The following is a 15,805-nucleotide window of genomic DNA, read 5'->3' as shown; positions in this document are numbered from 1 at the left end:
GCCCAGGTGTCAAACATGCGGCTCGGGGGCCAAATCCGGCCCGCCAAAGGCTCCAGTCCGGCCTAACCCTAACCCTTGGGATGAATTTGAGAAATGCAAAAATTACACTAAGATATGAACAGTCCTTTTAGTTCAGGTTCCACATTCAGACCAATTCAATCTCAAGTGGGCAGGATTCAGTAAAATACTATAATAATAACAGAAATAATGACAGCCCCACATTTTTCTCTTTGTAAATATAAATATTTTCATATATTTACACTAAAACAAAGATTAATTTCACAAAAAGTGTGAATAACCTGAAAAAATATGAACAACCTGAAATGTCTTAAGAGGAGGAAGTACAATTTTAACAAGATTCTGCCTGTTTTTAAGCGTTTTGTGTATTTGTAGATCCGCTGTGATCTGTAAGTTATAATGTACATGCGGAAATGATAAACTGAGGCAGAATATTGTTAAAATTACACTTATTTTTCAGTTCATGTTATTCACATCTTTTGAAAGGATAGTTTGTAGATGTAAACCTTTTCATCATGTAAATTTGCTTTTTTTGCTCTAAAACACAGAGAAAAGTTTGGAGTTGACATTATTTATATATCGTTATGTTATTATTTTACCGGTCCGGCCCATTTCAGAACAAATTTAGCTGAATGTGGCACCTGAACTAAAATGAGTTTGACACCCCTGACCTAGATAATCTGACATAGAAATTTAGGGTAGGTGAAGGATGGGGTAAGGAGGCGGGAGATAAGTTAGACTTCATCCTGCTCCTTTTCGAATGTCTGACTTTCTTGTATATAATTCTCTGTTGTTTGATTTTAATGCAGCATTCGAAAATAAATAAACAAACAAAGTGGAGGTAATAATACATAACAGCAGGGGGGGGGGGGGGGGGGGGGGGTGTAATTTTAAGAGCAGAGGGAGGTACTTCTCCGTAAGTACCACGTATGTATTTCTGTCTTTCTCTCTCTCTCTCTGATGTCTTCACAACTAACTTATGAGTAATGGAAAATTTAAGCTCGACAAAAAAATAGTATACATATTGATATTGTCTGATATGAACAAAAATTATCGTGATATGATTTTTTTCCCCCATATCGCCCAGCCCTAGTCCACACTTAATAAGTGATGGTAATGCACGTTAACACTGGAAACTACCCACAACAAAAGGGAAATGAAGAACGCTGGATGCCCTCTGTAGATATAAACAGCTCATTCGAAGGTAATGGAATCAACAATTCTTACATTTGTTGTGTATAACCTAATGGTTACACACTAATGAAAACATAATTATGAATAATATATTCCGTTTCTGCATTACATTCCCTGAAGTCTGCCACAGTGAACCTTTAATGCATCTATTATCCTTGCGATTTACATTTACGTCAAGAAGAATCTAAATTTGAAGGAAAAAGCCGAAGGCGTAAGGCTAAAAGGACGAACACCTACATTGTGTTAGTCTGTCTGTGAACATACTCTGAGTTGCTTTCTGTGTTAATAGCTGTTGGCCCCAGAGCCTGTTCTTTCCAGAGATGATGTAAATCTTTAAAATAGGTTTTAAGTATGCAGCTGCATTAAATAAAGGCTCAATCATTTCCTTAAAAAGCCATTTTCACCTCTGGATTAGAACACATTTGGTGCACTATGAGTATTTATGGCAGCGGGACTGTCTATGCAAGATTGCCTCTTGCAACAAATTGGATTACAGTGAACTACACTGGGGTTGATTCATGAATTTGGAATCATTTTAACCTCAATAGAACAGTATTGCTGGACTTTGACTGGCTTTAATGGCTTGGCTTTAATGCTTATAATGTGGATTTCATCGATGCCACACGTAAAAAAAATCCACACTTTAACCCTTTCATGCATGGTGGTCACTACAGTGGACAGCTATTCAAAGCTGCTCTTGTATATTCATGGATTTTATTGTTTTAGTTCCATATCAGCCAACACAGTGTAGTTATGCATCATCCCAAACACTGCAATTCATAGCATTGCTGTAACTTTGCTATTCTTGATAAAACTTGATCTGCAGTAACATGTTAAAGTATAAATCAGTTCCTTGTTATTTTTATGAGACTGTAATTAACAGGGTTTTTTTTTTTTTTTTTTTTTTTTTAAACAAAAAAGTGTTGTTTTTTTTTTTGCATATTATCTCCATAAAGTGAGTAATAACTAATATTTGAGTATGTTAAAATGTGACAAATCATCAGATTAGCAGCAATAAAAAATGTATTTTATAGTTTTCACACAATATATCAGTAAATACATGTTTCTTTCCTTCAAAAATCAAACTCATGGTGTCCAGCTGAGTGGATATTTTTGCAATTCAATGAAAAATAGGTTCATAAAAACAACTCAATCGCTGTGTTTTTTTTTTTTCATGCCTGAAGAGGAATAATAACACTCAGGAAAACGATCTTGATTAAGGTTCTCAAAATTCTTGCATGAAAGGGTTAATGGCACTGAGTCAAGCTGTTGTCCCTCAAATAGACAACAAATGTCCCAAACCCACAAATCCTAATAAGGAACAGTGCGATCGATGATCAATGAGTCAGCCAATTTAATGGTAATCCTGTAGGCTATTCCACTGAGGGTCTGAAAAATGTGTCATAGTTAATATGCAGAAACCGACCCCTTTAGACAGTCACCTATGGCAACCACCAACCATGTGAACTGACAGATTCTCACCTGCAAACAGAACTGGCTTATACCCACGTAACCCATTAAGATCCAAACCTCAACTGGTGACCAAAAGCATTTACTGAACTAAAATGATTATTATCTGTGGATCCACTAATCCTATCAATACATGCAAATAATTGGTGTAAAATACAGTTTGTCATCTTTTTATGGTCATCAGATATGACCCATTTGGACGTTCAGGGGCCCTGTTGTTATCGAGGAAAAACCATCATCTTCTACAACATTGATTCACCAGTAAAACCCATGGAGTTGGATCAATGACAGTGGATGGAGACGCTTGGCTTATGTTCAGTTAATGACAGATTTTGCTGAAAAAGTCAATTGTTTGTAGTGTTTCGCTGCTAAATTGAACTGAGCTGCTAAATTGATGTTCATTGTTCCTGTGACAGTGACGATAAAAATCTATTCTATTTTATTTTATTTTATTTCTCCAGTTTTCTGTTTTGATATCATAACCTTTGAATTTACACCGAGTTTTCATGAACATCTACGGTAAATATAGGAAAATACAAGATCTACCTTGAAAAATGCAAAACACAAAGAATAATATTAGAATAAATGGCGATAAATCATTGAAGACAAGTTAACGAGAGAAAAATTCATTTCTTAACTGCCACAGAACTAGTACTGGGTCTTTATGGGTTAAACAATTAAATGTGGAAGCCTCACACTGTGACTGTGCATGTGCATGTCATATAATAGACTAACACAGCTCTACTGTATTATGTGCTGTATCCAGGAGTAGAACCATCCTTGTGTACAGACGAGCACGTATAGTGTTAGTTGATAAGATGCTAATTGAGTCTCCACCACTCTCATCCTCAGCCCAATGAAGTTGACCAGTAAAACAGTGGTGAAGTGATGAGCCGCCTGTATGCAAATGACTGTTATTACACACACAATGACTATAGTTCATTAGGGCGCAATGTGCAGTGTCTGCGCCGAGTCCACCCCCACAGCTTTTCTCAACAGACTCTTCACGTTAAGAGACAAATGAGCCTTCTGTAATTGTGACTTTTTTATTGGTCTAATAGCAGATGATGACATGGACGGGGACATCTGCTGCTCAGTATCATCTTCACTCACTGTTCTATAAAGAAATCAAAGTGGTCAAGTGCTCTGTACCTGTTTGTGCTGAGTCCTGTGCTTGGTCTCAGGACTATCACCTTTGGAGGAGGAGGACTGCTGTCGTAATCGAGCCCCGCTGCCGGGCCAGTCGGGCGACGATGTCATCATGCTCCCTGAGGACGGCCGGGGGTAAGGTCCGCTGTTGAGTAGATTCGGTGGCGTGCGGCCTCTGGTGATGCTTTGAGGCGGGGGCTGGTCTATCCTCCGCTGAGGCCCGGCGCTGTTTTGTCTGGGTACGGTGGGCTGGTGCTGGGCCTCTGTGAGGGACAGCTGTCTGCGGGTGAACTCCCCTGAACGCCTTGTGTATTCATCCCCGCTGCTCCCGCCGCCGCCACCACCACCGCCGCTACCACCTCCGGCGTGGTTCAAAAAGGTGTGTTTTCCTCCTGCCAGTCCATCCTCATTGTTGCTATGGGAACTGACAGAGCTGTGGCACTCGGAGCCGGAGTCGGTCATGCCGCGCGGGGACACGGGCAGGCAGGCGGCCATCTGGTAGACAGGGTTCTGGAAGGACAGGGGGGCTAGAAGCTGGGCTGGTCGTCCAGGTGTGCTTTCCGCCCCGGGAGTGGTGGGGCTCTGGCCCGGTCTCCTCAGAGTGGGACCTCCAGGGATGCTGCTCTGTGGAGCTCTGGCCGACCAGCCTCCAACAGATGTTGAACCCTCACCCAGTGGATCTGAGGAGCTGGGACCAGGGCCACTTTCCAGACTGCGGGGGTCCTGGAGGTCCACCATGGACAGACTCTTGCTGCCATTGGCCATTCCCAGGTCAGGCTCATTTGTCTCAGAGTAGCTTGAGCTGCGTGCTGGGGAAGGCTGAATCCCTGAGCTCCTTGTCACAAAAAATAGGTCCTTATTTTCTGGGGTAGGGGAGGGTAACCGCGTGAAGTCAACCAATCTGAAAAAGGAAAAAAGAACATCATTGGCATGCATAACCCTAAGTGAACCCGTACCCATCACTACCAAGTTCTTATGTAATGTATTTATAGAGACGCTCTTTATGATTTTAAGTGTCTTATCATGACAAATATTTCTACTAGGTCAAGGTCAAGTTTATTTCTATCGCACACTTACAACAATGTAAAGTGTCCAAGGATATAGGTAAAACTACAGAATATAATAAAACTAATAAAATATATAGATATAGAAGATAAGAAATACTCAGTCAGATAAACAATAATAAGATGAATAGTATCTAAAAATACAAAAAAAATAAAGTTACACACTTGTATTGAAAGCCAGTGCAAATAGGTGCATCTTTAAAAGAGATTTAAAGTGTTCAATGGACTGTGCACATGTGATACAACTACTAATAATCATTAAGCACAGATTAATGATCTATAATAGTCCCTGATCCTACACATCTCTGAGCATGTCCTGTCTACAGTAGGTTTGTAAACAAGATGGAAGCAGATGACAAAATATTGCTAGGCCCTGTACTGTAGAAGGAAATTTTCTGTTTAAAATGCCCATGATCCCTTGCAATTTCTGTTGTGAGGAATTTTCATCCCATCAGGGCACTTGAAGCCTGACAATATAATTTGAACGCAAATCACAAATCCCTCGCAGCGAGCTCAGAGGTCAGACCTGGTGCAACCACAACCCACAAATCTGTCACAGTGAACAACCAGCCTCAAAAGAAGCAAAACTGAGTACCTATGACAGAGCAACATCTGGAGGTTCTGTTTATTCACAGATTCGCTCATGTAGGTGTTGTGTACGCTAGCTACTGTGTGTGTGTGTATTAGGATTGGTAACAGACGGAATTTCCCTATGGGGATAATAAAATGACTTAACCTTTAACCTTTAGCAACATCCAATTGAAATGAGATATTCTTTAAAAGCTTCTGACAGCAAATACTGATATATTTGATGATATTAGATTAATTAATCACAAAGTGTATAATTAAATGATCTTTTTAGTGTCTTGACAGCAGCATTAAAAACTGCAATGATAATATAAAATGTAGGAATTTCCAGTTAGAGTTATAAGCGGCAATCATCGAAAACTCCAAAGCAGTACATGACTATTACAGCCAGAATCTGAAAAATTTCAAGGATATATCGCTTCTTAAGTCATTCCCTTTTTCCGTCGTCCCTTTCTTCCTCCTTTCAGCCGACAGATGGAGACTTTATTGCCAGGAGACGATTACCTTGACAGACGTGATTTATCTTCCAATAATCACTATCATTCACATCACGCTTGTCTCCTCCCTCTTTCTCTGTCCTTCTCCCTCCGTTCCATTAGCCCCCCTCCTTCCTTTAACTTCTCTTTTCTCCCTTTCATTCTGCTCAATTTCTTCCTTTTCTCAATCTTGGCGCCTTCTCCTTTTCTTTTTCCGACTTTTCATGTCACTAGTTGGTGGATGAGAAGCAATTAGGTGAGAATGGGTGAGCTCATTCGCATGCCGTTCAGGGTCTCCAAGCTGGCGGACGAGCCGAAACCTCACGCATGCGTCAATATATGAGCAAACAGCCGTTGTGATAAAAGTAAAGAGGCCAGGCTTTGGGATCAGGTCATAACAGAACATCAATTAATTAGTTGTATTGATCTGGGTCCCCTGATGAGCATAACAATGCCAGCTGTCTCTCCAGCTTCCTGTTTCCCCTGCGTGTCATCTTTCCGATGCGTTCACTATGTTCTCATCTCATCTACCTTCTCTGTCTGCTACTGTACGCCTGTGTTTCTGAGGCGGCGTCTGTTAATTTCCCCGGCTTTTATTCAGCCGTTCTCTCCTCCTGTTGGTCCCTGTGCCTTCATGCTAATCTTCATAAGTGTCACCTTGCTGTTGTTCTGTCAGGGAGTAAGAGGACAGGTGATAAGGGAGATAAGACTGTTTGAATGTGTATTCATTCTCAAGAGAGTAAATGAGGTTTCAGCCTGCTGATGTAAACAAGCAGGGGTGACACTCAGGCTGTGTCACAGCCTCACCCGACACACATATTAACCGTCAGCGCAATTGGTAGTACCGTATCACACTCCTGCTGACACTGAGGAATAAGTGTACAGTACATCCTTTCATTTTCTGCTGCAAGTGTTCAAAATGACACACAAAACACAGTCAGAATATAATACAAGCAATTCTGTTTTTTTTTTTTTAGAAATATGCTCATTTCATTCCTGTCAAACTGCAACCTATAATTTTTTATCAGACTGTGCTTAAATTATTGGTTGGTTGGTAGATTCAATGTTTAATTAGTTTCATGTTTAAAAATAAAATACAAAGAATCTTAATAGAGGAGTCTTGGGAAGCCTGAGGAGACAAATATTTTTTAACTTTGGACAGGGCCAGGATAGTGGTTTTCATTTTATTATGCTGTGTTAATAAATTAAACCTGCACTCAGCAGTAAGAAGAAAAATGCCAGAATTTGTACATGAACACTCTTTGAAGACTAAATACAAAGACAGATGACCTGATTTCACATCGCTACGGCAAAGTGAAGCTGAAATATTGGATATGGAAGCTAATGTGTTGCTTCTGTGACGATCCACAGGGTAAAGTAGTAGAGCTGCGTATGACAAAATCTGAACGGTGATCAATAATCAAAGCTGTCGTGCCTTATTTGAAAAAGACCTATCTATGAAAATGAATATAGCTGTCTATGTAGCCTGTAAACAGAGTCATGAGGAGGAGCAGAGGTCTCATTTACTCACAGACCACTTGAATTACAAAGTGCTGAAAGGTAATTATGGAAAATTTGCTTAATGATGCAATAAACATCAAATCGTGAAGCTTTAACCCTGCGGTATCCCACCCAGTTAGGTCCATCCTAACCACCGAGTGTGTGTAATAGGCACAGTCATGGAATAATGTCAACATTTTTTTCATAGTTTTTTTTTTTTTTTTAAACTCTTACATTTTTTTTTCTTTCACCAACTTGCGCCGTAAACAAAAATACCAAATACACAATAATTGGGTATATTTTTTAACCCTGTAAATGCCATGTTTGTAATGTAAACAAACCATATTTTTGATGCAAAAAACATGTTTTTTCTATATACTCATAAAAATTGGATTACTTCTTTTTTTTTTGCAGCCTCACACACCTGAAGCTACATAAACACACCCGTCAGAGCTTTGGTGAAGAGGGGAGCAGGGAACAGTACACTACCATCTAGAGGGAAAAAAACATGCTATTTCTCCCTCTTCTAAATATGACATAAGTGACGCCACAAGGTAAAAAAAAACATGGTTCATGTGAAAATTTAGAGCCACACTTCTGAAATGAAGCCTGGACATCAGTAGAAGCATGATTTATGGTTTAATGGCTTATGAATCAAAACAGTGGTTACAATGTGAGTATATGTGCGTTTTTGGGACACTTCGGAGACAGGTGCTAGGGTTATAATTACCCCACCCCTCGAGGGGAGGCAAAGGGTATTGTTTTTGGTTCTGTTTGTTCGTTTAACACTCTATCAGCAAAACTATTGGTTGAATTAATACTAAATTTGGTTTATAGATTGCCAGTGACCCAGAATAGATCTCATGACATTTTGATAAAGTAGGTCAAAGTTCAAATTTTGTATGAATTTTCAAAATCTTTTTTTTTTCTCCATTTACTTATAAGGGGTGAAATTTCAAATGTCTGTAGCAGCAAAACTATTGGTGGAATTCATACCAATTTGGGTTTATTGATTGCCAGTGACCCAGAATAGATGCCATTACATTTTTGGAAAAGTAGGTCAAAGTTTCAATTTTTTAGGAATTTTTAAAAATCTTTGTTCTTCTCCCATTTGCTTATAATGGGCGAAATTTCACATGTCTATAAAAACCTCAGTTTTGTTTCACGCATAGACATGATGACATCAGCTGGATTGATGCCAATATAACCTACAATATGTGTGAGGGGCGGGGTTTGTTGTGCCTGGCATCACTTGTTTTCTATTGTGTACAATGTGCATATTTTGGTTGCTGGCCAGAATGTAAAAACTCTTAAACAAATTAACAGCTTTTGAATTCTAAGCTAATACAAATTGTGATAAATAATATGAACTTTTGTAACATGAAGTGCAAAGTGCGCCTTACATGCTCACCCAGATACCGGAAGGGTTAATGTTGCCTCTAGCACTATATTCAATACAAAGACATAAAAACTGGGACACCTATTCTCATTCGACTCACAGCAAGAGAGCAAAGAACTCGAATGTTTTCTCAAGCGTCAACTGCTCCTTGAAACGTTTCTCACCCTGAAAGGTCGTTGTCTATGACCATCTTCTGCAGGCCGCTGGAGATGCTGCAGCTTGCTTCAGCGGGAGGCGAGCCCATATGCTCTGAGGTCTGCCCGGGCGTCATCAGGACACTGGACGGGTTAGACAGAGCAGTGTTCACTTCCCGCAGGATCCTGGGCAGAGGTCCCAGCTTGGAGGCGGCGCCCTGTGAACAGAAAATTTAAGCCGAATTAAATATTACTCAAGGCCACTTCAGTTTGAGCAACTAAGTGGAATTCAGTTGTGCATTGTTTGATTCAAAGTCGAATTTGCATATTTATTTATTTTTTTTCAGACTTAGTTATCTTCCCTACAGCATGCCATGCAATCAGCTCTCTTATTCAGACAACAGAATGAATAATGAATAGGCCAGGCTTGTCTGATAGACTGAAGTATTAGCCTGACTCACTGATTTCTGAATTACTGAAAGACAGCTGAATACACCACCAGTGACAAAAAGGACCATGAATCTGTGCTTGATCTAATAATTACCAGTTGTCCATCTGCTACCAATGCTAATCTACAGTAAACGTCCTTGTAAATCCATTAGTTCTGTATGTTTCATGCAGCCTTCCCTTAGAAGGTCCCTTCGAGCTGTTTATGTAATGTGATTATAAATTATTGATTAATGCACAACAAACATCTTAATGTAGTCTAAGCACGATTCACATCACGATGCTTGTGAAAATCAACCCTCTAGAAGCAGTTGGATCCTTTTAAGAAGAGTAAAAAGTCCGATTCCTATTAGTGTTATGTGTAACAGGTTGATGTCGGCTGTACCTGGTCCATCTGGGACACCACCTCCGACAGCAGAGAGTGGAGGGTGGACAGTTCCCTGCCCAGGTCAATGTAGCCCTCAAATCCTGCCGTGTTGGAGATTGTCTCTGGGTTTGAGATTTCAAGAAGAAAGCGCTGCATGTTGGTCCACTCGTGCTCCAGGAACTGGTTCATGAAGGACATGTACTCTTCCTTGTTTCCAAATCTTAAATTAAATAAGAAGAAGCAAGAGAAGACAAATGTATGCTGAAATATTGTATCCGTAGATTAAGATAGATAGATAGATAGATAGATAGATAGATAGATAGATAGATAGATAGATAGATAGATAGATAGATAGATAGATAGATAGATAGATAGATAGATAGATACCCATAAAACTAAACTTGAGCCTATTCTTCATCTTCAAAAGCAAGTTTTGAGAATAATATTCTGTGTAGATTGTAGACACTAGGGCTGAAAGATATATCGTTATCGTATCGATATCTAGATATGAACATTCAAGATATTAATATCGAAAAAGCAACGATATAAACGATATAGATTTCCCCCGCGCTCGCCTTGCATGTACAGCTCTGGAAGTCACAACAAATTTCATTTATTCGTACTTTATGTTAATGTTGATGACTGGCAGTGAGTTCTTATAAATAAAACTGCACTTTCCACATTCTTTTGTATTATGATGTTTGTATTTTTCTGAAAAATGCTTGGTTTTCACCGAACCCGTTGTCAGATCATATCAATATCAAGATATTTGGCATGAATATCGAGATGAAATTTTGTCCATATCGTTCAGCCCTAGTAGACACCCCTCTTAGCTCCTGTTTGCTAAAGCAGCTGTGCTTAGTGTTTACCTTGTTAATCATTTTCAAATATGGCTGTGTTAAAAAGCTACCGCCTCAACATTTCAATCTTGTTTTTTCCTTTTAACACTGTATTCAACTCGTATTAACCGTCTTATTAGAGCATCTTTTGCTCGTACCAGTCATACTCAGTTCAGTGTTCTATACAGACGACCCAAAATTTGGAATAATCTGCCACCTCTTCTTACGGAGCTTCCTCAAATTCTGTTTAAAAAAGCTGTGAAAACTCTGCTCCTGAGTGATTATAATTTTCCACATGGGATACATTTCTAAGCTTAGCATGTCGTGGAATTCTATTTGTTGAAAATGTACTTTTGTGCAGCTTGCGAATATTTTTAAAAAAAATATTTTTAATTGCAGTTGTAAATAACCTTTGAAATCTGGAGGTTGCCACTTGTTAAGCCCCTTTAGGGTTTTTGGTAACCATCCATCACAATTTTTAACCAGGATGTATTACGTGTGTTTTTTACTATGTGAAAATTGAATAAATAAAAAAATAGATAGATGGATGTACTTTATTTATCCATCCCACCGCGAATATGAGTAAAAAAAGAAATGCAACACAAGATCAAACACTATATATAATAAATTTTAAGTATTAAAACATCTGAACGTTTACCAGACCTGTGTCTTCATGTACAAATATATTCACTTAACTCATATTCTTCCTAAAGTTTTTCAAAATTTCTTTATGTTGTCTTCTGTTATTCACAACTTTCCGACACGATTTTCAAGCAAATTTTATCTTCTGTACTGCCGAACTTCAGTCTGTCAGTATTCTCTGAAATATCGTGGACCAAATCTGTGGAATAATCTAAGACCTGAACTTCAATCAACATCTACTTTATCATTGTTAAAAAAGCATCTGAAAAGGACTTTAATTCATGAAAAAATGTAAGGCTGTATATCACTTGATTTGTATTTGATGATTTGTAATGCGAATTACATTTTTATTGTTTTTACTTCAGTCTATTATTTCAGTTATATTGTATTTTTTAATTCTTTTTTTGTGTATTGTTCATTTCGGGGGAGGTATTCATATAAGCCTTCTTTTTTTGGCTTCTAACCTCTCCTGCACAATTTTGTTACTTGTTTGAATGTTGTTTTTTTTCCATTGCTGTTTTTATTTTGTGCAAATAAATAAATAAAAATAAATAAAATAAAAATGAGTAGAATCTGGATAATAACTGTAATGTGCTAAAATAGAACTATAAGGTGCAAAACAAGCTGTAATATTCAGAATGAAAAGGTGCAAAATGACATGTTTAAGTGCAATTAGATTTTATGACCATTATATTGGAGCCACAAACCTACAGACAGGTAACAGATTGAAGGAAAAACCCAATGGGAGGATGGCAATTAACCTACGGGAGGTTTTGGACAGTTGTGTTGGACATCACTGTCCTCACACTAAATGAGGGGATGTGTTTTGTTCATGTGTCCCGTAGAGCTCACAGACCTGCAGACTCCGCACCATGCTAAGACACGTTATGTTGGATTTTCTTTTCATTTGCCTCCTGTCTGTAGGTATGGTGAGGCGACGCTACACAAAAACACACACACACTCACTTGGTGAAGTTGGCCAGGTTTTGCGTCACTTTAGCGATGAGCGTGAGCGTACGTGCCGTGCGGTCATCGGGATACTCCTGCATTAAATTGAAAAGTGACGGGGACATGATGGCGGGACACAGAAACCTCAGGAACAAGGACGCGCTGATCAAACGCTCGCTGATGTCTGGTCGGCCGCGGTTGCTGCATTCTTGCCGCCATGATGCAAACACCTCTTTCAGTTCTCGAGGAAATACACTGCAGAGAGTACGAAACAGGTCCAGAGTTCATTTTTGTTACATATTTATCAGACATTTAGACTAAAGCAGGGGTGACAAACTCATTTTAGTTCAGGGGCCACATTCAGCCCAATATGATCTCAAATAGGTTGGACCAGTAAAATGATAACAATGAAAAATAAGAGTAAACAAATAAAAAATAAATAAATAAACTACATTTATTCCAAATACACTGATACTTGACTATTATATTATTTTTGTCATATTCTAAACACACAGTGTTTAAAATTAATAAATGCATATATCTACAAAAAATAAAAAAAGAAAATAATGAAAAAAAGAAAAATTCATTCATTCATCTCCCCACTTTATCCTCACTAGGGTAAAAAGTAAAATTATATTATGTGGTTTGCATCTACAAAGTTACCTTAAAATCTGAATAAAATGAAAAACCTGAAATGTCTTAAGAAAAATATGTGCAATTTTAACAATATTCTGTCTCAGTTTGTCATTTACTTGTGCATTACAACTTACAGACCACAGTGGATCTACAAATACACAAAACATTTAATAACAGGCAGAATATAGTTAAAATTGCACTTATCTCAAGATATTTCAGGTTGTTCATATTTGAACAACTTTTTTTGTGAAAGGATAGTTCGTAAATGTGAACATTTTCATGTACTTTTACTTTTTTACACTAAAACAAAGAAAAAATTGGAGTTGTCATTACTCATAGAATATTATGATAGTATTTTACTGGTTCGATCAGTATAATTTTTTGTATTCATGAACAGCAGAATCATTTTTTTGGCTGCAAGTGCAACTTCTTTTTCAGTGTTGTACTAAAATCTTGGTCACTAAATGATTTGTATCCTTCATTTGCTACTTGCTAAGTTTGCAAATTTGTGTTGGTACTGTAGCTTCAGAGCATTAGAGCTGAAAACCTCTGGGCCTTTCCGCGAGTAAGTTGTGTCAGATCATATCAGATCAAAGATTAAAATGGCATGAGCGAGGACATGTTAACCCGTAAAGACCCAAACAGCTACCAGTGACCAAAACCATCTACTGATCTAAACTGTTTAATACCTGTTGATCCACTAATCCTATCAATACATGTAAATAATTGATGTAGAATGCAGTTTGTCGTCTTCATCAGATATGACCCATTTGGACGTTCAGAGGCTCCGTAGTTACCATGGAAACACCGTCATCTTCTACAACATTGATTCACCAGTAAAACCCATGGAGTTGGATCAATGACAGTGGATGGAAACACTGGGATTTTTGTTCAATTAATGATAGATTTGCTGAAAAAGTCACTTTTTCTTCAGTTTTCTCTATTTCTGATATAATAACCCTCAACTTTAATCTAAACTTTTATGAACACCGTCATGATCAGCAAATGAAATATAGGAAAATACCAGATTTTCATCTAAAAAAAAAATTGAAGAATGGAGCGATATCGTACAGGACATCTACATTCTGGAGAAACTGACATTTTGTTTTAAGGGTCAAAGGGAATGTTTTTTTACTATTTGGTCAAAATGGACAAACTGTGTAAAAACTGTAATTGATGTGAATTGAACACATTGGTTATGTGAAAACATTTATATGATATACATTTCTGTTTAGGTTAATATAAACATACACACCTTAGTGTGTTTTATCTTGTTGATGAAGTAGTGGAGTGAGCCCTCTACTCCCGCCCACTTTTCTTTCTTTCTTTTTTTATTTGTTCTATATTCGACTAAAAATCTTGGATTAGCATCTTCGCTCAGATTTGATGTGTGGATATTGAATTGTACCCAAAAGTAAAGTTTTGTATGACGTGCTTTTCCAAATGAACAAAGAATGGAAAAAACAAAACACAAAATACAGAGGATAATATTATAATAAATGGTGATAAATCACTTAAGAAAGGTTAAATAGAGAGGAAATTTCATTTGGGAACTGCCAAACAGGTAACGCTGGGTCTTCATGGGTTAAAATGGTCTACATAAACTGTGGATAGAACTGACTTGGAGGACTTTTTACCAGTAAGAGTTGATGATTTTGCAGAAGGCCAGCTCACAGCACATCTTCAGGTTACTCTGGTGCTCTGGGAGGTCGCCTGACGAACACTTGGATGGATCCACCTCACAGTTTTCATCTGACTCATAGAGAGCCTTGATGAATTCACCTGAAACAACACAATCATGTGGAAGTTAACAGTAGGTTCTTGAAAAAAAGCAATAAAGAACCTCAGTGCAGTAAGTCAAATCCTCAAGGAATGAAGGGAGAAAAAAAGACATTTTCCTTCAAATTTTAGATAGATACTTGATAAGTACAAGCAAAAATATATTCTCTGTGTGCTTTGTGACATTTCTACACAACAAATATGTGTGTGATATATTCAGACAAACAATGGAAACACTCATTTCCTGTTGTCCTTTCAGATAAAGTACAGATGGGACTATTACTGCTTTGAGGTCATCATGTAAAAGGAGTCCGTCTCTGGTCTGGCAGTGACTGAGATTGTTATTTTATTATAATCAGTGTAATTAAAACGAGGACAGGAATTCGTCTTCTATCCCTGCAGCCAAGACTCTCAAAAGAAAGCATGAATCATACTCTCTCCCTCTTTCTTGCTCTAAAAAAGAGCCTTGGCTGCTCTTATGTAGCTACAGTCACACACAGCGCAGACATCAAATAAGAGAAACTGCACCAAAACAGTGATGCAGAATTTATCAGCCTTCAGTATTTGTCACGGTCATCCCTGAATAAGGCGTTGAATGGAAGAGGCAGTAAAGTGTGAGCACACAAACCGTTTTGTTTCCGCAAAGACAGCCACGAAAAGAGACACACATCCACAGAATGACAAATACACCAGGATTAATAGAAGCAGCGTTCAGAGAAAGTGAATGAATGCCAGCTATGGTGTGTGCGGTTTGTAAATTAAACTACTGCTGTGTATATTTCTCAAAACAGGTGGCGGCAAAAGCATGGCGAGCATACAGAGCGGTGATTGTTGAGACCGCACTTGACCTAACCTTGGATGAATATTGAAAAAACTGGACTTTGAGGTTAATTATTTTCTGTGTCACTGATAGAGTTCACCAAAAAAGCCAGACAATAATGAAGTGTAAACAGTGGGTGAATGTAATAAAGTATCTGTACTTCGTTACTGTACTGAAGTACATTTTTATGCATCTGTACTAGGGATTTAACGATTACCGGTATAACGATAAACCGCGGTAAAATTGCAGACGGTTAGTATTACCATTTAAATTCTAATTATCATGATAATCGTGTTTGATTACCACAGAAAACGCCTCTGTAAAGATCTGCTTTT

General features: G+C 38.2%; 1 protein-coding gene across 10 annotated transcripts in view; it reads right to left on the bottom strand.

The window, feature by feature from the left end:
- The window catches only part of LOC115429348 (disabled homolog 2-interacting protein), a 423,964-nt gene that overhangs the window by 19,850 nt on the left and 388,309 nt on the right, over positions 1-15,805 (bottom strand). For all 10 annotated transcript variants that reach the window (XM_030148688.1, XM_030148690.1, XM_030148689.1 and 7 more), the window contains 5 exons: positions 14,509-14,653; positions 12,254-12,490; positions 9,825-10,026; positions 9,023-9,210; positions 3,835-4,732 (listed from right to left, as the gene is read on the bottom strand). In XM_030148688.1, coding sequence (XP_030004548.1) covers positions 3,835-4,732; positions 9,023-9,210; positions 9,825-10,026; positions 12,254-12,490; positions 14,509-14,653 — 1,670 coding nt within the window. The remainder of the gene's footprint in view (positions 1-3,834; positions 4,733-9,022; positions 9,211-9,824; positions 10,027-12,253; positions 12,491-14,508; positions 14,654-15,805) is intronic.

Source organism: Sphaeramia orbicularis, chromosome 12 (assembly GCF_902148855.1).
Source record: "Sphaeramia orbicularis chromosome 12, fSphaOr1.1, whole genome shotgun sequence".
Lineage (NCBI taxonomy): Eukaryota > Metazoa > Chordata > Actinopteri > Kurtiformes > Apogonidae > Sphaeramia > Sphaeramia orbicularis.
Note: the sequence above shows the minus strand (reverse complement) of the source record. Positions and strands in the feature narration are given on the sequence as shown.